Source organism: Anguilla rostrata, chromosome 9, assembly GCF_018555375.3.
Source record: "Anguilla rostrata isolate EN2019 chromosome 9, ASM1855537v3, whole genome shotgun sequence".
Classification (NCBI taxonomy): Eukaryota; Metazoa; Chordata; class Actinopteri; order Anguilliformes; family Anguillidae; genus Anguilla; species Anguilla rostrata.
Window position 1 is genome coordinate 29,691,532 of NC_057941.1, and position 24,656 is coordinate 29,716,187.

Here is a 24,656-nt window from a genome sequence, read left to right on the forward strand (position 1 = left end):
ATGAAAATCTGGAATATATCCTCTTGATTAAGTCGCATGCATATGCAGTATGCAACTTTCTATTAGTAAGCATTGGAATTGTAATATAAATGAGTTCCTGTAGTTGGAGGTTGAGCTGATGTGGCAGTAATGGTGGTGGAGCCGCTCACTCGCTGCCTTTTCTAGTGAACTGCAAAACTGCTCTGTTCATAATTACTTTATTCTTCATGTCTTGCCTTCAGAACTGGACTGATTGGTTAAATTAGGATGGTGGAAGGAGAGAGAAAGAGAGAGAGTGTGTGTGTGTGTGTGTGAGTAGCCTTCACGCTTAAAGGCACTCATACAGTGTGGATATAATTTCCCTGTGAACCACACAGTCTTGTATTGGCCAAACTGCACCTTCTTCCCCTTACCAGATATAGTTTTTCTTAAGCAGGCCTGAGCAGCATGATGTTGCCTGCCAGCTGATCGTCTCAGTTTTCTGACTGCTGTGTCTTTGATATGAACTTGGCAAGCTTTTTCAATCAATTCAGTTTACAATGATAATGCACCTACTCTCACCCACTCACACTCCGCCCCCTCCCTTGTGTCACTTCCAGATTTGTTCTCCATTTATCTACTGCACTGTTTCATATTCAGTCTCATGGTGGGTATTTTAAATAAAACTTTTGCCAAAGGAGGAGACCTTTATATTACATTTTCTGCAAGTATTTATAATGTGAAATGAGATTCATGTCTTGATATTTATATGTGATAGAAAATTACTTAAACGTAAAGATTACATTAAACAAAAGTTGTCATTTGGAGAAAAAAATACACAAGATCACTTCTAACATAGAGCAAGTAAGGATGGGAAGTGTGGTGTGGTCTGCAGGAGTGAGAAAATCAAGTGACCAATTGCAAAAGTGGGAGAATGGGGATAGAGGACATGCAAAACAGTTAAAGTGTAAAAATCAATTTGGGCCATCCAACTTCCAAGGCACTCAAATTGAGAGTGCACAAGTTAAAAAGCTCTGCTGGGTGGTTCATTCAGATAAGGCGCTGTTCTCGTTGCATGCCTGTGTGTGTGTGTGCATACAAGATGCCCCTGTTCCTGTCCTTACCATTCATGGATGTACATATTGCCTTATAGCTTTTAAAATGTAGACATCCAATCATATTCATAATCAATTAAAATTTGAAATTGAAACGCTGTGCCAGTTTATCCGCATTTTAAGGTCAATCAGCATGGAAATAGTTATAAGATTTGCAGGTTTCATCCTCAGACTATAGGTGGCAGCAGAATCCAGCCAGTGGACTGGACACTAGACTTCCAAATATCACTGCTGAAAGCCATTCTTAGTTCATGGAGCTGATTTATGATGATATTTTGGCAAGTATTCTTGTCTGTTTTCTGTGTCAAGAGCTTTGAACCTTGAAAGTTGAGCAAACTCAAAAGTGGTATTGTAATCAGTTGCGAAATAATTTTTAATTGGATGAACCAAAAATATTTTACAGTGTGGTGAGCCTGTTCCAGAAGCAGCCATATATGCCCAAACCATGACACTACCTCCTCCATGTGGACACTGTTGACTCCAAAAACAGCCTCTAAGTATACAAGATATGTTTAATCTTTTAAAATTTACTTCAATCAGGACACTGAACTTGAATCATATACATTTTGTTTGTATTATGTAAAATTTCTGCTTTACGTTCATGTGAACGTGTAACATACAGTAGGCAATTTAAAGTTATGGAAATATACTTTAGGTAGTGTGCAAATGTGTATGGTTATGAGAAAAGTATTACCACCACTAATACTGATTGCCGACGTACAGTACTACTAAATAATTATATTCAAATAACTACAAATCACGAAATGCCTCGTAGGGCATGACCTCGAAAGGAACCAATCCTGGCATCCGGGAACCTGTCACGTGGTAATGCGCGAGTTCTACCAGCTGCTGTGCGAAAACAGACGCAGGAACTCGTCGGGCGCAGGGCATCGAGTGATATTACTGGGTAAGTAAGATCGTTTGCGGACAAAATAAATTCAGAATGCATTTTTTGTCTTTTTAAATCGCATTTGTGTTGTTTTCTTCTGTTGACGCGATAAGAAAAGTTTAAATTGGCACTATAGCAATGCGGGCCTGAGATATTTCCTGGTCCAGTAATAACACTACTGTACTGTGCTGGTCGGAGGTCGGACTGGGTGCAGTTGTTTAGCTAGCTAGCTGAATTCAGAACTTCTGTAAGTTACACCTTCCAGTTCGCCGTCTAGGTGGATAACTCACTGGAAAGCAAATGCGTCGCGCTTCTCTTAAGAAACGAACGTGTAATACCCTTATTGGTTTCCATTCATATGTACTCATTTGTTTTTTCGAAGTTTGGCTCTAGGCTAGCTAAGTGGTTTTCTGAAAGTTGCCTGCTTCTCCTGGCTAACTAACGTTAGCCCTGGAGGAAAGGGTAGCGCAGGCCATTTTAAGTTTCCGTAGGGGTTTTCAGTATGCTGGTAAACCGTATGGTCTCTCTGATATCTAACATTAGCCAAAACTCGAATTACCTTGCTTGCTGAGAACTTAAACTTAACGACACAACGGAAACAAGTCAGACTGTCGTTAATTAGTGTGAAACTAGTGTTACACTTGCCAACACTTGCTAGCTAGATAACTAATGTTCGTGTCTTGCCTTATAGTTTCGCTGATGAGGAATTGCGGTTGTTTCTGTTAATGGAGTTAATGTTAATAGAGATTATTATTATTATTATTATAACGTTGTTTAAATAGTCACCATTGCATATGACTCTCAGAGTGAGCTTGGGAACAATACAGCAATGCTACAATTTCGACTATATCTAGGTTCCCAGTAAATACTTTATTTACGTTTCGATAATATTAATCCGTAGTCCGTCCGGCTACCTGCTGTGTGCTGATAGCTATCCAGGTATTGCCAACGTTAGCCCACTGGTTGAAGTTTACAATGTTTATTTACCTGTAGCTAGATTACCAATTAGCTAGCCAAAAAATCATAAGATTAATTTGTTGGGCCTTATATTAGCGCGCTCCTGTATGTTTTGTCGTTCAAATTTTGTCTGTCAAATTGCCGTGGCGTTATGTTTGCTTGTTTTAACTAAATCACTCAAACTGAAATATAAATTGATTTAAGGTTTTATATAAAAGAAAATTATCCACGCCATGTAGATAGCTAATTTATCTACATGAACGTCGGATTAGTTTTATCCAGCAAAACTGCTCATCTGAGCAACAGGTGTTCCGCTTGCAGTCTCTTGCAATAGCTGCGGTTTCCGTCTGCTATTTAAGGTTAACTACGCGGAATTAGAAGAGCTGACCGACTTTGAGGCAAGCGTTAGCTAGGTACTTATAAATAGGTCTGGGCTGCTTAATACTCTAACGCGGGATTTTGCTTTCGTATCTGACCTGCTGTTTTGTTTATTTATTCTGACTGAGCAAGAGCGTGATCAGAGGTGTGTGTGCGCGCGCGTAGTTTTGGGACGGACTGGATGTCTTCATGAGCTAGTGTCGTGTGGGTCATTCTTGGCTTAAGAGATGGTACACAGACGAGCACACGTTTGCGCCTTCCAGCTGCATGCTGATGCCAAGAGATCATAATTTCAATAGTGACAATTGTGCCCCTGGTTTTACCGCTTCGGCAAGAAACGGCATGTGCCCAACATCTTAATGGGCCTAGTTGGTTCTTCTGTGGCGGGTCTGTGTTTAATAACTTTATTACGCGTTTGGACGTTGTCACAGCATTAGTTAACTGTTCTGTGGTGAAGTTATGGGTACAGACAGGGGGAAATTGAATGGAAGATTTCAAATCACATTGTGCCTGGTAGCGTTTATCTAATAAAAGATGGAAAATTGAATGCAAAAATTGAATTTCCACAGTCCCATATGCGTAGATGGTAGAGACCTGAAACTGCAGTGAAGTTCCGGGGGTTTCTATTCTCTCTGGGGAAAGTGCCATTTCTCACTTCTTGGTTTTACTTCTCTGTCCAAGTTCCAGTGTGTCCTTAAATTATACTGTTCTTTTCAGAGTATCTATGCAGTTAAATCCCATTTGCTTTATTGGCTGAAGAAAATTTGTTGCCAATGCACAGTGAAATAACAGCTAACAAAGGGAAAATCTCTATCTCTCTTCGCCTCCTCTACTTACAGTGCCCAAGAAAGTACTCCCAAGTGATGGCCTCAGCTTCAATACCAGCATTCAATTCAAACGCCTTGGAAAATAATTCCTCTAGAAACGTAAGCACTACATTCCTTTAATACCTTTTAATACTTACTGCTGCGTTTCCACTCACTGAATTGAGGTTTGTAATGTGCCATTTTGCTATATTTATGAATGAATATTTTTTGATGGTTTAGTTTATAAATTCATACACCTGGATGGCTCAGTTTATAAATCCATACAACACTGGATCTCTTCCATCTCCATCTGTATTTCATCTCATTTGACATTATGCGCTGTACAGGTGCAGGTGTGGAAACACTGTAATGGTGTGCACGGCCTGGATGCCATGTAACCGTTGTTGATGGGATTCATTATTATCGGCTCTGACTTTTTTGGTGTCTGCTTTCACTTCCTGCCCCTGGGTGTTGGCCTTAAGCTCCCACTCTCTGTAAAAAGGGAGAACAGGTTTGCAGATTCCACCTGTTACCTGCCTGTCTGTCAGGTTTCCGCATGCTTTCTCTTTCTCTCTCTCATTTGCACACACTCTCTCTTTCTCTCCCACACACAATAATTCAATAATTACAAGTGCTGGTTGTGTTAGTTTCTGTGCTTGGGCACTCGTAAAACAGCCCTGTATGGAGATTGTAAGTTGGTCTTGGAGAGGTGTGCAGGTTGAGCTTTGGGAGGCTGAGAGATACAGCAAGAGGGTGGAGCTTAAAGAGGTATAATTATGTGTGATTCGTATGCCTGGTTTCTATCTGATGCTTCAGCAATGTGAGAGCGTAAATATCTCTCTCTCTCACTCACTCACACTCACTCTCACTCTCTCTCATTCTCACACACTCACACTCCTGGTATGATAATGATGCCAGATATCTTCTAAACATTGTTGTTCTCCCAGGGAGGGGGAGAAAATGAAACCATTCTCTCTTCTGTCTCAGTTTCAGTTCAAGTCTCAAAGTTATGTTTCTTAATACTGTAATATAGGCAGACGCATGCGTCCCATTTTAAAAAGTGGAACTGTGTCAGATCAAAAGCCAGGGCTAGCCCAGTGTTGCCCAAGCTTAAACCACCCACCAGATTGCCATTTGCTGGCTTGAGGGTGGCCGGCTGCTTTTATCCCCAAGCCCCTTAAAAGACTTTTTTTTGGCAGTTTATAACTTCCCCTTTTTGTCACTGGGGCTGTGGTATAGACAATTTTATTATGGATTTTAACATGTAGTAAAGGCAAGTTCAGTTGTCGTTTTGAAAGAAGTTTGTCTGGCCAGGTCTTTTTCTCGGTGGATTAGTAGGCCCATGGTTACCCAGATTTCTGAGGATTTGTTGTAGCACCAGTGGCTCAAACATAGCTTTTTCCCACGGCATGCAGGAACTACCGCCATGGGCTATGCATGGGAAATTGTGGTCACTCACTCACGGACAACCTGCGGGACACATGCGCAGATGGTGCTTCATTTAGTAGGACGCATGCGCAGGTGCATCTCCCAAAATCACCACTTCGAATGGCACAAGATTTTTAAGCACAGCTTTATCGCCTAACGTTACTTTAGCTAACCCTAACATGATAGCGCTTCGCCTACTTTAGTTAACCTACTTAGCACGTACCACCGATACAGATGTATGGGCACACGGAGGACAACAAATAACATTACAGAGGTGAGGACATGCCATAGCTAGCTAGCTATGTAGTTAGCCAAGTTCTACTCATGACACTTTGTACAGGTGCCCCGTGGGTCTGCACGGTTTTGTGCTTGTTCATTAATGTTATTCAGTTAGATAGGCAGAGTGACAACGACCAAGGCAAGCGTAAAGTTGATCAGACGATATTGTAGAAAGACACCTAGAAATGTGACTAAAGCCGCGTTTCCACCAAAAGTACTACTTTTCAAGGAACTAAAAGGTTCCTTCAGCCCATTGTTGTCTGCGTTTCCACCGCAGTCTAAAGTCCCGTGAAGATTAGGCAAATTAGCCCACTGACGTATGAAAAAGCGACGTTGTCGTCGGTCCATCTGTCCTATGATTTCTTCTGTAACCCCATACTACCACCGAAGTAGCCTACATTATTTTCTAATAACCGGGACAGCCCGGAGGGGTTTATTCCACTTATATACAATGGGTTACCAACAATGACTATATATATGGTTACTTTAGTATTTATTGATTTTTATCGATTTAATCACCTGAAATTGAAATATTATTCTGCAGCCGTTTGGGCAAAACTGTCGTTGGTAGTTGAACTTGGACCATTGTTATGCAACAAATAGGATATAACAGGCCAATAGTCAGATTGTAACTGTTTTATATATCCTCTCAAACACATTAATTATGTTTTTATGCGAACATTCACTTTCATGTCTTGACATCCGAGGCGACAGAATGCATTCACATTCCACAAATAACTGACAACAACAGCAGAAAACATACACACGTTGTAAACAATTTGCTGTTGAATTGATTACTTTCTCATCGTCAATTCCATAAAGGCTAATCGCAAAATGACAAGAATAGAACGAAAACTCGGACTTGCGTGAAAATTTAAATTAGCAGCGGTACAGCCACCGTTTGCGTTCCTTCAAAGTTACTGCTAGCCGAGCAGCGAAGTGTGCCCTCCAGATGCAAACCATGCACCAAAAATTAGTCCATAGTCTTCCTGGTCTTTTTGTGGAATTGAAGAATGGCAGAGTAAAATTACGGCAGTCTGAAAACGCAAAAGGGACGATTACTAGAATTAACCTGTTATTGTACCCTGACAAAAAGTGCGGAAGGTGATTTCCAGTTTGCTTTTACTGTATCACCAATGTAAATTACGCAGAACTACCGCATACCTCACATAAACTGTATCAAACGTTCTGAGTCAATTACAACGGGCTAACAAAGAAAATCCGGAAGAAAATATTCAGCAACCGAATTAAACCGTTTGAATGTTTTGGTACGTAATATGCTGTCCCAACACGAATGCTTATCATTTTATAAAACGAATACTAAAGCAAGAAAAGAACAGAAGAGCACACGTTATAATTCCAAGACGTTGGCAGGCTATAACCAAAAGTAAGCTACTGCGCCGCATAACATACAAGTTTGATTTCAAGTTATTATGAAAGTAAATCGGTTTGCAGCTGCAGATTTTAAAAAATGGCGGTTGAAATAAAACACTGCAAGTAGTCGACCAATCAGAAATTTTCAGCGCTTGCGCCCCACCCCAAAGGTTCCGGTACTTTTGGAAAGTACTACCCCCCGAGCAGGAACGTTTTTGGGGCTAAAATAAAGTCCCCAGAACTTAATTTAGACCCTAGTTCCTGCGGTCGAAACGCACTGAGTTCCTCAAAAGGTTCCTAGTTCCGGGGTAAATTTCCTGCGGTGGAAACGCGGCTTAATAGGCAGTGTAGCTCAGACTCTGTGGTAAACTCTGCTGTGAAGGAGGATCATGGTTATTGTAGTGTGGTAGCAGCTTTTGAAACTGCTTGACAGAAATGAGTCAGATGAAGAACACAGGCCAAGGAGACTGTGGGCACCCGATTGACCAGCTGGGGTTGCAAGAGAGCAACGAGATGCAGATATGTGCTTACCGAAATTTCCCTAACCTTGGCAACAGTACTGGCATTTATGTGTTGCCCTGTAGAGCCCCCAGCCACAGTCAGCACTGTCACGGTCGGGAATGGCTCATTCATGCATTACAACTGCGCCTTAACAGGATGAGCCACCCAGCAGCCCCATCTATTGCCAATTTATCCAGAGTGCTTTGTCTGAAAGGACATGTGAGCTGTTGGCATTATCGTTAAGAAAACCGCCCAGAGAACATCATCGACTAAGAAGCAGTTTGACTTAATGCATGCAAGATGTAAGGACTTGGAAAAACCACAAGAAAAGATGGGGCCTTACTCTCCTCCTTCTCAGAAAAGGAAGATGAAGGTATCAGATCTGAGATCACTGGGTTAGTTGGAAAAATTCTACAAGTGTAAGCTAGGGTTTGGTGCGGGCTGAGTTCCCTGACTTGGTGTTCGGTGTGATTTGAGTCCTTGGCACATCATATTTCAGTCCATAATGCATGTAACAGGATGTACTCTGGAAGAACGCTCAAGAATCCCTGGTTTTCTTATAAGATCTTGGAATTCGCTTCTCTGAGGGCCTGTCAAAAGCTGAGAGCACCCAGGGCCAATCTTAAGCCGCGTTTCCACCAAAATTACCTTTCAGTCCCAGGAACTACTTTACCAGGAACTAAAAGGTTCCTTCAGCCAATGGTTGTCTGCGTTTCCACCGCGGTCTAAAGTACCGCGAAGATTAGGCAAATTAGCCCACTGACGTATGAAAAAGCGACGTTGTCGTCGGTCCATCTGTCATATGATTTCTTCTGTAACCCCATACTACCACCGAAGTAGCCTACATTATTTTCTAATAACCGGGACAGCCCGGAGGGGTTTATTCCACTTATATACAACGGGTTACCAACAATGACTATATATGGTTACTTTTGTATTTATTGATTTTCATATATCCTCTCAAACACATTCATTATGTTTTTATGCGAACATTCGCTTTCATGTCTTGACATCCGAAGCGACAGAATGCATTCACATTTCCAATATAGGCTAACTGGCAACAACAGAAAACATGCACACGTTGTAAACAATTTGCTGTTTGATTACTTTCTCGTCGTCAATTCCATATAGGCTAATCGCAAAATGACAAGAATAGAACGAAAACTCGGACTTGCGTGAAAATTTAAATTAGTAGTGGTACAGCCACCGTTTGCTTTCCTTCGAAGTTACTGCTAGCCGAGCAGCGAAGTGTGCCCTCCAGATGCGAACCATGCACCATAAATTAGTCCATAGTCTTCCTGGTCTTTTCGTGGAATTGAAAAATGGCAGTAAAATTGAGTAAAATTACGGCAGTCTGAAAAAGCTAAAGGGACGATTACTAGAATGAACCTGTTATTTTACCCTGACAAAAAGTGCGGAAGGTGATTTCCAGTTTGCTTGTACTGTATCACCAATGTTAATTACGCAGAACTACCGCATACCTCACATAACTGTATCAAACGTTTTGAGTCAATTACAACAAAGAAAATCCGGAAGAAAATATTCAGCAACCGAATTAATCCGTTTGAATGTTTTAGAACGTAATATGCTGTCCCAGCACGAATGCTTAGCATTTTATAAAACGAATATTAAAGCAAGAAAAGAGCAGAAGAGCACACGTTATAATTCCAAGACGTTGGCAGGCTATAACCAAAAGTAGGCTACTGCGCCGCATAACATACAAGTTTGATTTGAAGTTATTATGAAAATAAATCGGTTTGCGCCTGCATATTTTTAAACATGGCGCCTGAAAACAAAAAACACAAAAAAATGCTGCGAGTACTCGACCAATCAGAAATGTTCAGCGCTGCAAGCTCCACCCAAAAGGTTCCTGTACTTTCGGAAAGTACTACCCCCAGAGCAGGAACCTTTTGGGGGGTAAAATAAAGCCCCAGGAACTAAATTTAGACCCTAGTTCCTGCGGTGGAAACGCACTGAGTTCCTCAAAAGGTTCCTAGTTCCGGGGTATAGTTCCTGCGGTGGAAACGCGGCTTTAGTTGTCAGGGGAGCAGGGATGTCATGGGGAGGAAAGCATTTCAGAGGTCTGCATGCGTTTATAGATGGGTAAAAATAATTTCATCCGAAGGAACTGTCTTGACTTTGATACAGCAGCTGATACAGCAGCTCCATTACTCAGTTTGAGAGTTTACTTGTGTGTTTTACTGGGGAGATTTGGCCTTTTGATGATTATTTAAGGTAATAGAAGCCATTGAGGTTTGTTCTTTTTCGTTGGCTGTTTCTGATGTTCAAGAATGAGAAATTTACTTGCTTTACATCAAATGCCAGGGGAAACTGAAATAAAGCTGAAATATGACCTGTTATGCTTTTTGGCAAGTGTTTAGGCCCAAGTGTTTTTAAAAAGATTTTAAGTTGTGGAGACTTCAGTGGGAGGAGAATGTATTTTTAGCCCATGGATCCAGTGGATCCAGCTACCCTGCTGGAAAAGCTGTTCTGTAGCAGGGTTTCAAGGGTTGGGTTGCTTCATCCATTTTTGATACAATAGGGCATTTGATTATTTTTTTTTCCATGTTTTCCATAAAAATTCCGGCTTTAGGCAATAGCCTACGTTTCCAAATGCTGCTCATGGGGCAACCTAAATGATGGTCCAAACGAAAGGTTTGATTTTTGAAGAACTGGGGTGACTACCTTATCTGGTGTCAGTTTTTGGGTTTTCGTCTTAGCCCAGATTCAACTGACTTATCATTGTGTTCCATTAAGACCTTGATAAGTCAAATTAAAATAAGTGTCATTTTGCTGGACTAAAACAGCCTGCTCCTACACCGGCCTTTTTTGGATTAGATTGGACACTCCTGTTTTAGGTATTATAAATCATTGCAGCCAGTAGAAATTCAATAAAATGAGTTCAAAGTAAGATTAGTTTATAGGTGCCCTAAGTGGAACTTGCTCACAAAGATATTCTCTGTGACGTCAGGAATGGTTCCACTGCAGCTCATGTCTTTTGTTTAAGTTATGTCAGAAAGCCTGTAGTGCCAGACGAGCCTACGAAGAAACTAAAACCTGTAGGGTGCCGTTCTGTTGCCCTGGGGTGTAGTAACACTTTTGTTCACTTGTCTATTTTAGGATTGTAATGTGTTAAGATTTTGTATGGGTGTTTGCTGCATGGATCTGTGGTATTGCATTTCTTGGATAGCACAAGTTAACTTGCGGTTAGTGCCTATGTCCTGCTGATTAGTATTGTCAAGGAAAAACGTTTTGGGCCACAGCTTTACTTGTTTGTTTCAATAGTTATTCTCATCCAACAGGGCAATTTGCCTCTAAGCATAGCTTAAAAATGTTTATAAGTAATGTTTTAAATTCTAGTAGAGGTGCTGGAAGTTTGTATTATGGTTCTAGGTTGGCATAAGCTAACTTGCATTTAGTGCTGGATTGATGCTGCACTAACACTTGCTGGTGAGGGAAAGTTTTTAGCCAGCTCTGGTGCTGTTGCGTGTAACAACTCTTGTGAAGGCACTTATGATCCCTTTCATTGTGTTGAAGTGTTGGTCCCAACGTCTGTGTTTTTAGGGCTCGTTTTAAAGAAGCGGATTAGGCTAAATCATTATATTTAAATCTAATTTCTTCCATGTCTAGAATCGGCTGCTTCTATATTTGATTTAAGTAAGTACTGTGGTGGCTGTACCACAAACCAATACAATTTGTATCTGAGCTTATATTGAGGCCTGAAAAAGGCCAGCCAGTCAGAGAACCAGGAGGAAGTGGGGTCTGAAATGACTTTCATGTTGAATTGACTGTATTGTGTGGCAACACTCGTGATTCCTGGTGTTGCAAATTCACCGTGTAACACCTGAACACACTTTTACCACGCTACAATTACCACTGTGTGCTGTGTAGACATAATGTATGACTGATAATTCCCAAAGGCAAACAACTGAAGCAGCTTCCTCCGAAACTTCCTCCGAAATGCATTTGCTGGCCTCGTGTGCTGATGGCCAGGTCTGGCCCTTTTTCACATGCATCCAGGAGCACTGCAGCTGCAACAGAAACAGAACACATTTGGCTACAATCTTGCCTACATTTAACTACAGCTCGAGTCTAACCGCTTACATTTGAACCAGTCGGTGGAGCATTTTTGGGTCAGTGGGTTCAACGTGTGATGCTGTGTTTGTTTGTAACCTTTATTAGCAGGGGTGAGCCCCTAAGCTGTTTTTAATTTTTTAAATAGAAATTTATCTTCCCAGTAACTGTGGGCCTGTTTTTAACTGTTTAAACAGTCTCCTCATATCACAGCTTCTCTTCCTGAGTTGTATATTAATCATTTTGGGTTGTTGTAATGAGCGATCATTTCACAAATGTAGAATGAGTCTGGCCAGTTGCATGTTTGACCAAAGGTGAGTGGGGTGCACTTTATGATATCACAGGGAATATTTCTGGTCGAATATTAGCCTATATTAATAAAATTTATCCTCATCTGGATGTTGATTGCAGCTGCCGTGGCTCATACCCTTGAAACTATACATCATCTTGTTTTTTTCATGCAAGTTGACTTGGCTTTTCTAGAAGAACATGACCTGGAGACTTTATGGATTGTTTAGAGTATTTATTTGTCTTTCTATTTCTTTAAAGGATGATATATGTTTTTGTGGTCATCAACAACTATAGCGGTGTACTGCAATCTTTTAGTACTGTTTTACTAAATGATACAGTGTTATATAACTACACAATGTATATTATTATTGGTCCATTGCCTTTTAATCATGTGAATAAGGTATGGTACAGTGAATGAGTGCACCAGAACCTTCAACCTTCAAATATTGGCAGTTTCCCCCCTTGCCTGTTACTGTGCTCAGCTACATGAAACTCTGAGAATCACCCTGCTAACCCTCTAACCCAGTGGTAACCAACCTTTTCAAGCCCAAGATCACTTTTTTTTCCAAAATGTAAGCCAAGATCTACCACTCCGATATCTTCCAATTAAAACCCACTTACCATGAGTAAGACTGTTCTGTCATATTTATTTTTGCAATTTCTGTTACGACAGGCTCTATGTATGTGCATACATACACACAAAGACACAGTTATGCACAGTTATCTGTTCAATGTACAATTTTCATATTTACGGTAGGCCTATCTGTTCAATGCAAAATATTCATATTTACAGTATCTGTTCAATGCACAATATTTAGTTTCTCAATTCAATGAATATTCACATTTACAGATACGGTAGCCTTGCCAAAACGTGGCACCTGGACGTTTCTGTAGCTGCCTTGCTTATAGCTGTAGGTGTGATGAAAAGCGACTGCTGTGCTTTTAGCCCTCTTTTCAGTTCATCGATTCTTTTTGATCTTAATGCGCTGTTGAGTGGATACGAGTCTTTGAATTTAGCATGGGAGGTAGCATGATGACGTTCCAGGTTGCCACGTTTTGGCAAGGCTACCGCCTGTTGGCATATGAGGCATATAGTCTTCTCATTCGCTGACGTGAAAAGAAATTCAGGCTCCCATTCCAAGTGGAAATAATACGTTTTTGATTTCATTTTCGCCGGACCCTCAGCCACATCGATGTTGTCATGTTAGTTAAGGTTGGCACCGCTAGCAACTCCCGCTGTACAAACTGTTAGCGTTAATGTTATTACTTCCTCGACCCTCGTTACATGATTTTTTTTATTTATTACCCCCACCCACAATTGGATGCAGCCATTCATAGACCTCAGCGTATCAAATAACCAATTAGAGATTGTAAGATAACATGACCTATGCGTGATTCAAACCAACGAGCCAGAGCTAGGTCTAAAAAGCTTGTTAAAACAACCAACCAACCAGAGCATGAAAAAACTTCTTTTTTTTTTAGAAAATGCGAAAATGCTAGGGATCGACAGTGAAGGCTTTGAAGATTGACCAGTCGATCGCGATCGACCTGTTGGTTACCCCTGCTCTAACCTTCTCTCTCCTGGGGTATTCTTAAAATGTATGAAATATATTCCTGGGCTCTTCATAGAGGCTGCCCAAAGTAGACACTGGAGCAGTCATAGAAAATGAAGCATTTTAATTTAAATAAGATTTACGTTTCGACTTGGCATCTTCTTCAGAGTTGAATCTTATGCTTATTTCAGCTGTGCACACCAGGAGTGTCAAACTTATGTCCTGAAGGGTCGTAGTATCTGCAGATTTATGTGGATTCCTCTCAGTCAGCAGCCTGGTTAGGCATTTGAAACGAGGTGTGTGGGCCTTTTAGCCAATCATCGACTTAAATGAATCACCTGCCTATGCACACAATAACCTGCAGATACTGCCGACCTCTAGATTGTAGTCCTTGTGTGAAACCGCAGTGTTTCCCTCCTCAAGCAAGTGCCACTTGGTTAAATGATTGCTGCAGTTCAAGTTCAGCTCACTGATATGGTTCAACTCTCTGCCAAAGCTAAGAGCTAATCTCAGAAGAGCCTTGTGTGTTGAATAGAGAATGGTCAAAAGCTGTGTTTCTGTGCTTAAAAAAACAGAAGAAACTGTATTTCCTTCTTTTAGAATAATATAGTCATATAAGCAAAATGAGGCTCAAAATGTATTTGTCTTTCAAAATTTTCGTAATTATAGTGGCTGTTTTTGGGGATAAAATATTGCCCTCTAGGAGCAATAGACTTCCAGGTTGTCCATTCCAGCCTGAAGGACAGGGTCCCGCTATACAGCTCAGTGCTTACACCCCCTGCAGTCAGGAGGAAAGCTTGGGCACAGTCAGTAAACAGTGGTAAACGGTCTAGATACAACTTCTGCTTTTGAGATCTGTATATTTCTATATTTATATTGTCTGTTACTTCATCGCTTTCTTTTTTCCCCTCCCCACCTACTCTCTCTGTCCTCCACTCACTGCCCTGACCCTGCTTCCTCTTATTTTTCATCCCCTGCTCTTTCTCTCTACAGCAGTCTCTCCTCTCCTGAAGCTCACGCATTAGTTTCATCCCCTGTTCTTTCTCTCTACAGCAGTCTCTCCTCTCCTGAAGCTCACGCATTAGTTTCATCCCCTGTTCTTTCTCTCTACAGCAGTCTCTCCTCTCCTGAAGCTCACGCATTAGTTTCCTCCCCTGTTCTTTCTCTCTACAGCAGTCTCTCCTCTCCTGAAGCTACGATAGTTTCATCCCCTGTCTTTCTCTTACAGAGTCTCTCCTCTCCTGAAGCTCACGCATTAGTTTCATCCCTGTTCTTTCTCTCTACAGCAGTCTCTCCTTCCTGAGCTCACGCATTAGTTCCTCCCCTGTTCTTTCTCTCTCAGCAGTCTCTCTCCTGAAGCTCACCTTAGTTTATCCCTGTCTTTCTCTCTACGCAGTCTCTCCTCTCCTGAAGCTCACGCATTAGTTCATCCCTGTTCTTTCTCTCTACAGCAGTCTCTCCTCTCCTGAAGCTCACGCATTAGTTTCTCCCCGTCTTTTCTTACAGAGCTCTCCTCCTGAAGCTCACGCATTAGTTTCATCCCCTGTTCTTTCTCTCTACAGCAGTGTCTCCTCTCCTGAAGCTCACGTGTTAGTTTCCTTGCAGGGAGTTTTTGCGCAGGTGCTGCGCTGCGCGATGCGCAGACCGAAGGCTTGGCCAAGCGTCTGCGTTTCCGCCTGCTTAATCTCTCTTTCTCCTGTGCCGGCAGGCCTCGAGGGAGAACCTCAACATGGACTCGCTGTCTGATGTGCCCTTACTGCCAGGAGAGGAGAGAGTGACCGGTGAGTCGCCATCGCCTCTGCTCTGTTAATGCTCCCTTTCCTCCTTTCATCAGTGCCCTTGTCTGAGAGCTTGCTGAAAGTGGTCTCGTGGTCACAGACATGTAGCAGGAATAACCTGATTACAGTTAGTTCTATGAATTTTAATGCCTGCCAGTTGTTGAGATACCTAAAAGTATATTATGATATGCACAATAGCTTTAAACACATTTTGTGATTAAAGTTAAGGTGATTTGTTTGCTAAAGGTGATATAGCCCCAGCCCTGCTGTAGACCTTAGTCTACTCCAACAGCACACAATATGTATTGCATTTTTGTGGTGCTAACTTGCTCCCCCCCCCCCCCGTCTGCCTTCAGACAAGGATTTGATGTACATCTGTCCATTCAATGGAGCCGTTAAAGGGAAAGTCATCATTACGAACTACAGACTGTATTTCCGGAGCGTGGATGTGGTAAGACAGCTCTGTGACACTCTGGGTAATGTCAGCCCCATGGGATTCTGGGGCAGATACTTTATTTAACCATTTAATCCTTTAGATACAATTCCTGTAGTTTACTAATGGTGATAAACATTTTCAGTGATAAAGCATTTCAAATAAGTGTTTGGCCCAGGTCTGCTATTTGTAAAAGTCAAGTCCCAGTAAAGGTTTGATTCGATTTGATTTTGTTAGGATCCGCACTAGCTACTGTCAAAGCATCAGTTAGTTCTCCTGGGGTCCACATATAACAGAAACATTTATAAAGACATGCAAGCAAAAAAAACCATTAAAGATACAACAATCACAACATAATGAACCAAAACAACAAAATCAAATTAACTTATTTCAGTCACAACACAAAAAGATACCAGACATAGGCTGCTATGAACACATTTCTATTATACTAGTTAAAAACACACTGTGAGACTTCCTCTGAGCTTCTTATAGAAGCTGGCCTTGCCTGTGGCTTGCGTGACGGAAGGTGGCAGTTTATTCCTTTCTGACATTGCCCTGTCCTTTACTGTTTACTGAAGGTAAAGTGTTTTCTGTTCTTATGAGTACACAGCGAAGAATGAATATTTCATATTAGTTCAATTCTTAATCAGTTCTCAGACTGCTAATTTTTTGTGTTTAAAATGATTCCGTCTGAATGGAAGTCCCAAATGCTGAAAGTGTGGACACCTAGATCTGCCTGAGCGCTAATGGTGGAACATAAACGCATGTTTTCAGTAGCCTGAATGAATCGACCAGTCGGCTGGAAGGAAGAGCTGCACACAGGGCTCTCTGGGACTGCTTTAAAGGCTTCTGAGGGTTTGTTTGTTAGCAACCAGTTCTCTGCCTTTTTCCTGTTGTCATAGGAACCTGTCGTGATGGTTGATGTGCCATTAGGAACCATCAGTCGGGTAGAAAAAATGGGTGGAGCTTCCAGTCGAGGGGAGAATTCCTATGGGCTGGATATCACTTGCAAGGTAGCGTTGCTCTCCGCCCACGGTTTAGAGCACTACGACTGATCCTTGCCAGGAAGAAGCCTTCTGAAATCAAGTGCATGTTTCAACATTGTGTGCGTGTGCGTGTGCGTTTCAGGATATGAGGAACTTGCGATTTGCTCTGAAGCAGGAGGGTCACAGCAGGAGAGACATCTTTGACATCCTGTCCCGGCTGGCCTTCCCCCTGTCCAACAGCATGGTCAGTCTCTGATCGGTCCTGACCCAGCCCTCCGCTGGGACACGTGTGCATTCCCTGGGGTGTAACCCTAACTCGGAAATGCCCCCCCCCCTTTTTGTCTCTCCTCCTCTGCAGCAACTCTTTGCGTTCCTGAGCCAGGAGAAGTTTCATGAGAACGGCTGGACCGTGTACGAACCCATGCAGGAGTTCAGACGACAGGTGAGGGACCGCAGCGGGACCGTCTCTGTGCGGTCATGGTCTGCCATGCGGTGAATAGCAGTCCGATAAAGAAGCAGACCAGTCTCCTGAGATGCCTCTGAATTTGTCAAAATGGGGGCAAAATTATGATATATCTGGAGCAGTTAGCTTTGTAACTCAGGCATACAGCATCACCACAAATGCAGTTTCAGACACCCTTTGAATGAATAGTGTAGCTTGAAGCAAAGCAGGGATGTTAAAATCCAGATGTCAGAGAAAAATGGTTCATTCACTATTACAGTATTTAATCCATGCTGAGTTAACAAACATTAGACAACTCAACATAAAGCAATATATTGTTATCCAGCTTCAGCTAGCTGACGAACATGATTGCTTCTGTTAACGTAATGATATCTGGCTAGCCAGCTAGATAGCCATATATTTTCAATGACAGTCCAAAGATACGCACAAATAACACCTAAATTCATACATCATTGGCTTGTTATATATTTTAGTAAATACAGATGCCCTGTTCTCTTCTTTTGAAACTGCTTGACAGAAAATGTCCGGTTTCCCAATTAAAATGAGCAATGCCCCATATAGTCAGTGTGTTATCAGCTGTTCCTGTGGGATATCAAGGATCAGGTGCTCTTGCATTGCTTTTTTGTGAAAAGTGTTTTTCGCTAAATGGAACACGGATTCTGTTCTTTGGCACAATTTCTTGTCATCATCATCTGTAATGTTAGTCATTTTGTTTTTATTGACCAATTGCTGTTGATTAATTATTTTAAGCATTAAATCAAATTGAACAATTATCGTCAAGTATGTTCCTGTTTAATCTGGGCGGATCTCTGATTCCGCGCACAGCTGTGCCTAAATGGGTCCGCTCGCTGTTTGCTTGTAACGCCATCATTTCGCCGAGGGCTTCTCTCACTTAAATGGCCTCCACAGTTCCCCTCCTTTGATTGGTTTTTGCGTGTGCCGTCTCTCCAGGGTTTGCCCAATGACAGGTGGAGGATCACCTTCTTGAATCAGAGCTACGAGCTGTGCGACACCTACCCCACCATCCTGGCGGTTCCCTCCAAGGCCTCCGAGGAGGACCTGCGGAAAGTAGCCAGCTTCCGTTCCCGCAGCCGGATCCCCGTGAGTCTCTCCCTGCGGTGCCTCCCTCTCCGCCCCCCCCCTCCCCATCTCCTCCCAAGACAACGACGACACGCCCTCTCTGCTCTCTCATGCCTCTCCCCCTTTTCCTCTCCGCCTCTCCTCCTTCCCTGTCACCAGGTGTTGTCATGGATACACCCGGAAAACCAGGCGGTGATCACGCGCTGCAGCCAGCCCCTGGTGGGCATGAGCGGCAAGCGCAACCGTGACGACGAGCGCTACCTGGACATGATCCGCGAGGCCAACGGCAGCACCGGCAAGCTGACCATCTACGACGCCCGGCCTAACGTCAACGCTGTGGCCAATAAGGTCAGCCACGGGGGGGCCCGGGTCATACAGGTGTCTGAGCACAGACCGTTTCCTTATTGAACCTGAGCGGTTTCCAAAGGGAGGGAGAGAATTTTGGTTCTGTTGTGCATCAGAAACTGAGTGGATCAGATTGCGAGCCTCGTGATTGATGACGCTGCGTTGCGTACCTGGTATAGTTGCACTGGTGTGTGTGACGGATGCTATGTCTGAGCTTTTGTGCTTGACGGATGTGCGTGGACCTGTTCAGTGTCGGCTCCCATGATCACTCTGGCTCCGTCTCCACGGTGACAGGCGACAGGGGGCGGTTACGAGGGGGACGATGCCTACCAGAACGCAGAGCTGGTGTTCCTGGACATCCACAACATTCACGTGATGAGAGAGTCCCTGAAAAAGCTGAAGGACATTGTCTACCCCCAAGTGGAGGAGGCTCATTGGCTGTCCAGCCTCGAGTCCACGCACTGGCTGGAGCATATCAAGGTGAGTCACTGCGCCTGTCCCAGTGTCACTCTGCCTGCGGTCGTCTCCAGGGTCACTGTGTCCCCTTTGCAGTTGTATTTTATTTTGGATGTTGTTAAACTGGCATAACAGGCCAGGCAGCTGGCTGATGTCAGCGTGGGTGTAAACGGTATAATAACCGCCTGCTGCATCCTGCCACCACACACGAGCCACACCCAAAAACAACATTCAGTCCTCACACAGAAAACCCTCTATTATTAAGGCTGGGTGTTCGTCACAGAATATATTAGCAGTCACAGCAGAGCTGTTCAAAATCACTGAAAACTGAAAAAGCGACAGAAATCATCAAGAGTATTTTAGAAAACATCCATTTATTCAATTAATAGATCTTAATGGGAGACGGATTAAAATGACTTGCGGAACTGTACCAGGTGCAACAAACTGTTTGAATTTTCAAAATAATCGGTTGGCAGTTGCCGCTAGGAGTAAGGATGAATAAAGTGCGTTGATAAGATGGTGCACACCATAGCCACGCACGCGCTTCACGGCACGCCGCGGCGTCACCGCCTCGTTCCAGCTGGTGCTGTCGGGGGCGAGCCAGGTGGCGGAGAAGATCTCCACGGGCAACTCGGTGGTGGTGCACTGCAGCGACGGCTGGGACCGCACGGCCCAGCTCTGCGCCCTGGCCATGCTCATGCTGGACAGCTACTACCGCACGCTGCAGGGCTTCCAGGTGCTGCTGCAGAAGGAGTGGATCAGCTTCGGACACAAGTTCTCCTCCGTAAGCACTGCCGTGATCCCCCCCCCCCCCCGGCCACCGGGCCCCCTCCCGACGTTAGCCCCAAAAACTCCTCTGATCCCCTGGCTCTGTGGGACAGGGGGCTCCAGCTTTGGGCTGTAGATATTAACTCTTTAAGGCGTGAGATCAGAAAAACTATATGCGATTAGAACGTTCTTGACAGAACATTCCAATGCTTATGTAACAATCCCTAGTGGTGATTGAGAACAATGGAGTTCGAGAACACTGACTTCAGGATTTTGAATAAAACATTCTGAATAACCTACTCTTCAACGGGCTAAACAGCTCACAGGCTAGATTACTGCTTTGTCTGAGTCATATTGTGCCGGGGAAGGGAGGGGCTTGCCAGGGCTGTACCCAGTATGCAGGAACTCCAGAATATCTACCAGAAGACATGATTACTTCCAGGTATGCAAAGAGAAAGGAAACAGCCGTGTAAATTCATCTTCACGGTGTGTCTTGTTTGCAGAGGATCGGTCACGGTGATAAAAACCATGCAGATGCGGACAGGTCTCCCATATTCCTGCAGTTCATCGACTGTGTCTGGCAGATGACCAAACAGGTGCTGTATGCGTACTGTGACTGTGTCATACTGTGTCCCATTGACTGTGCTGTGTGTGTACTGACTGTCCCATAGACTGTGCTGTGTGTATACTGACTGTCCCATAGACTGTGCTGTGTGCATACTGACTGTCCCATAGACTGTGCTGTGTGCGCACTGCCTTTCCTACAGACTGTGCTGTGTGTATACTGACTGTCCCATAGACTGTGCTGTGTGTATACTGACTGTCCCATAGACTGTGCTGTGTGTATACTGACTGTCCCATAGACTGTGCTGTGTGTATACTGACTGTCTCATAGACTGTGCTGTGTGCATACTGACTGTCTCATAGACTTATGTGTATACTATGTCCCCAGGAGGACTTGCAGGCTGTAAGTATGCATGACTAGATTCTACCATAGACTGATGCTTAGGTATGCGAGACTGTATGATTTTGTGTCTTGTTTGCAGTCGTCACTGTGTACCATGAGATGTGCGGTTCCCATACCTGACAGTTCATAGACTGTGCTCTGGAAATGCGACTGTCCGTAGGACTGTGACTGTGGTCATACTGTTCCCATTGACTGTGCTGTGTGTGTACTGACTGTCCATAGACTGTGCTGTGTGCATGCTGACTGTCCATAGACTGTGCTGTGTGTATGCTGACTGTCCATAGACTGTGCTGTGTGTATGCTGATGTCCCATAGACTGTGCTGTGTGTATACTGACTGTCCCATAGACTGTGCTGTGTGTATACTGACTGTCCCATAGACTGTGCTGTGTGTATGCTGACTGTCCCATAGACTGTGCTGTGTGTATGCTGACTGTCCCATAGACTGTGCTGTGTGTATGCTGACTGTCCCATAGACTGTGCTGTGTGCATACTGACTGTCCCATAGACTGTGCTGTGTGTATGCTGACTGTCCCATAGACTGTGCTGTGTGTATACTGACTGTCCCATAGACTGTGCTGTGTGTATACTGACTGTCCCATAGACTGTGCTGTGTGTATGCTGACTGTCCATAGACTGTGCTGTGTGTATACTGACTGTCTCATAGACTGTGCTGTGTGTATGCTGACTGTCCCATAGACTGTGCTGTGTGTATACTGACTGTCCCATAGACTGTGCTGTGTGTATACTGACTGTCTCATAGACTGTGCTGTGTGTATGCTGACTGTCCCATAGACTGTGCTGTGTGTATACTGACTGTCCCATAGACTGTGCTGTGTGTATACTGACTGTCCCATAGACTGTGCTGTGTGTATACTGACTGTCCCATAGACTGTGCTGTGTGTATACTGACTGTCCCATAGACTGTGCTGTGTGTATGCTGACTGTCCCATAGACTGTGCTGTGTGTATGCTGACTGTCCCATAGACTGTGCTGTGCTGTGCCGTTTACTGACGGTCTGGTTCTCTGCTCAGTTCCCCACAGCTTTCGAGTTTAACGACCGATTCCTCATGACCGTGCTGGACCACCTGTACAGCTGTCGCTTCGGAACCTTCCTTTACAACTGCGAGAGTGCCCGCGAGGCCAACGTAAGCCACCCGTTTTCATGCTCTCATTGGCTCACACCTCACAATGTCCATCTCCCATTGGTCCAGAGCGCACCGCACACCGTCCCACCCCCATCGCTCACTTTTACCGTTGTGATTCGCAGGAGGTGAAGTTAAAGACGGTGTCCCTGTGGTCACTCATAAACAGTGACTCCTCCTCCTACATCAACCTCTTCTACACCATGGAGTCCAGCCATGTGCTCTACCCCGTGGCCAGCATGCGCCACCTAGAGCTCTGGGTGAATTACTACATCCGGTGGAACCCCCGGATCCCCAAGGAGGTAAACGGAGATGCAGCCTGTGAGAGCTGCCCAAGGGCAGCATGCGCACCTCCCATAACTCCCTTTTTTCAACGGGGAAAATGAAATACAGCTAATTGATAGACTGTAAGATCTGAACAGTGTGTAGGCTAAGCTGGTGTGAAAGCTGATAACGCCTGATAGATGCTCAACGCATGCATGTGCCCTAGCACTTGGTGACCTCATCTCTAAATGCAGGGGGCTCAGGGCTCGGAGGGAAATGCACCATCGGGGTTTTGAAACATTGACGTGCAGTACTATGTGGGTGGCTTTTATTAAAACCTACACGTTTCTAAGGGGAACCTCATTAAGATAAATTACAACAAATGATATGATAAACTTTAAGGGATATTTTACTTTGGTGTAACACAAATGAAGCTTACTCCATTGTGTTTGCGTAGTATGAATGCTAGCGACGTCAGCTGTCCCTGCTGGCTGTTAATGGCAACGCCATTCCTCTCGGTTGTCCAGCCCCAGTTCTCTTCCATTCATTTTCGGGGACCTCGCCGTAATTAATTGTTTTAAAGCACAAACTAATTATTGAGGATAATAGATTGATAAAAGAGAGTATTATCGTTAAATGGTCCCTTGAACTAAAGAATTGATCTATTTCAGTTACTGACACTTCCAGGTGGTTAGTTCATTACTGGCTGTGTGAACACTTCTACATCACAGAACCCCTTCTGCATGCTGGGGTGTTGGGTTTCTGTCTGGTCCAGTGTGCCCCGTACTGGCCCACAGACAGCACCAACGAGCAAACCTAGTTTATCCCAGGAGGTCTCCCATCAAGTACTAGCCAAGCCCACACCTGCTTAGTCTCAGCAGTTGGTTGTAAGAAGGGTACAGGGCGGTGTGGCGGCTAACTATTGAGGGTGCTCCCTTCTTCCAGTGGATGTCTTTACAAGTCTTTCAGCTACCATTTAATGCAGAAGGAATGCATGAATCCCAGGTAGGAAAAATTCAGCTGAAGTGCCTACATTCAGGTGAAGTCGGTCACCAAGGGTTTGGGGGGCGTGTGAGTTGACTTGGTACTAGCCTTAGACTGTACACTTACACTGTGTTTATGTCTGTGCATGACCGTGAATCTCTCTCTAATGTGTGTCTGTCGCCCCCTTGTGGCAGCCGCAGAGCCCGGTGGAGCAGAGGTATAAGGAGATGCTGGCACTGAAGGACCAGTATCTAAAGAAGCTGCAGGAGCTCCAGCTGTCTGACTCCACCCCCCACCTGTCCAACAGCTCCACCCCCTCCCCAGCCTCACCCACGCAGCGGGTCACACACCTGAACACACACTTCTGACATGCAGGGCAATGCACACGCCTTTCTGCCCTCCCCCGCACACACCTTTATGCCCCCCCACACACGGCCTTCTGCCCCCCCGCACACACCTTTATGCCCCCCTACACACACCTTTGTGACCCCCTCACACACCTTTATAACCCCCTCACACGCCCTTATGACCCCCTACACACGCCCTTCTGCCCCCCCGCACACACCTTTATACCCCCTCACACACCTTGTGACCCCCGCCCATGCCCTTGTGACCCCCGCACACGCCCTTATGACCCCCGCACACGCCCTTCTGACCCCTGCACACGCCCTTCTGACCCCCGCACACCCCTTCTGACCCCCGCACACGCCCTTTGACCCCCTGCACACGCCCTTCTGACCCCCGCACAGCCCTTCTGACCCCCGCACATGCCCTTCTGACCCCTGCACACGCCCTTCTGACCCCCGCACACGCCCTTATGACCCCCACACACACCCTTATGACCCCCGCACACGCCCTTATGACCCCCGCACACGCCCTTATGACCCCCTGCACACCCCTTCTGACCCCCTCACACCCCTTATGACCCCCGCACACGCCCTTCTGACCCCCGCACACGCCCTTCTGACCCCCGCACACGCCCTTCTGACCCCCGCACACCCCTTATGACCCCCGCACACGCCCTTCTGACCCCGCACACGCCCTTTAACCCCGCACACCCTTATGACCCCCGCACACGCCTTTCTACCCCCTGCACACGCCCTTCTAACCCCCTGCACATGCCCTTATGACCCCCTGCACACGCCCTTATGACCCCCGCACACGCCCTTATGACCCCGCACACGCCCTTATGACTCCGCACACGCCCTTATGACCCCCGCACACGCCCTTATGACCCCCTGCACACGCACTGCGTCTGTACAGAATAATGCGTCATAGCTATAACGATAGTAATCCAATGATGATCATGCAATAACTCACAGGAAAGCCTTCACAAAAAAGACCTTTTTCAACAACGGACAAGCCTTAAAGAAGTGTATGTGTGT

General features: G+C 44.7%; 1 protein-coding gene across 1 annotated transcript; it reads left to right on the top strand.

Annotated features, from left to right (window-relative positions):
- The first annotated feature begins 1,865 nt into the window (after window positions 1-1,865).
- On the top strand, window positions 1,866-24,321 carry LOC135262347 (myotubularin-like). The gene is made up of 15 exons (XM_064349363.1): window positions 1,866-1,980; window positions 4,137-4,223; window positions 15,312-15,384; window positions 15,738-15,832; window positions 16,717-16,827; window positions 16,943-17,044; window positions 17,159-17,242; window positions 18,215-18,364; window positions 18,503-18,691; window positions 18,983-19,168; window positions 19,725-19,928; window positions 20,416-20,508; window positions 21,913-22,026; window positions 22,149-22,325; window positions 23,466-24,321. The coding sequence occupies exons 2-15, from the start codon at window positions 4,161-4,163 to the stop codon at window positions 23,637-23,639; spliced, it is 1,815 nt and encodes a 604-aa protein (XP_064205433.1). The 5' UTR covers window positions 1,866-1,980; window positions 4,137-4,160; the 3' UTR covers window positions 23,640-24,321.
- The last annotated feature ends 335 nt before the right edge of the window (window positions 24,322-24,656 follow it).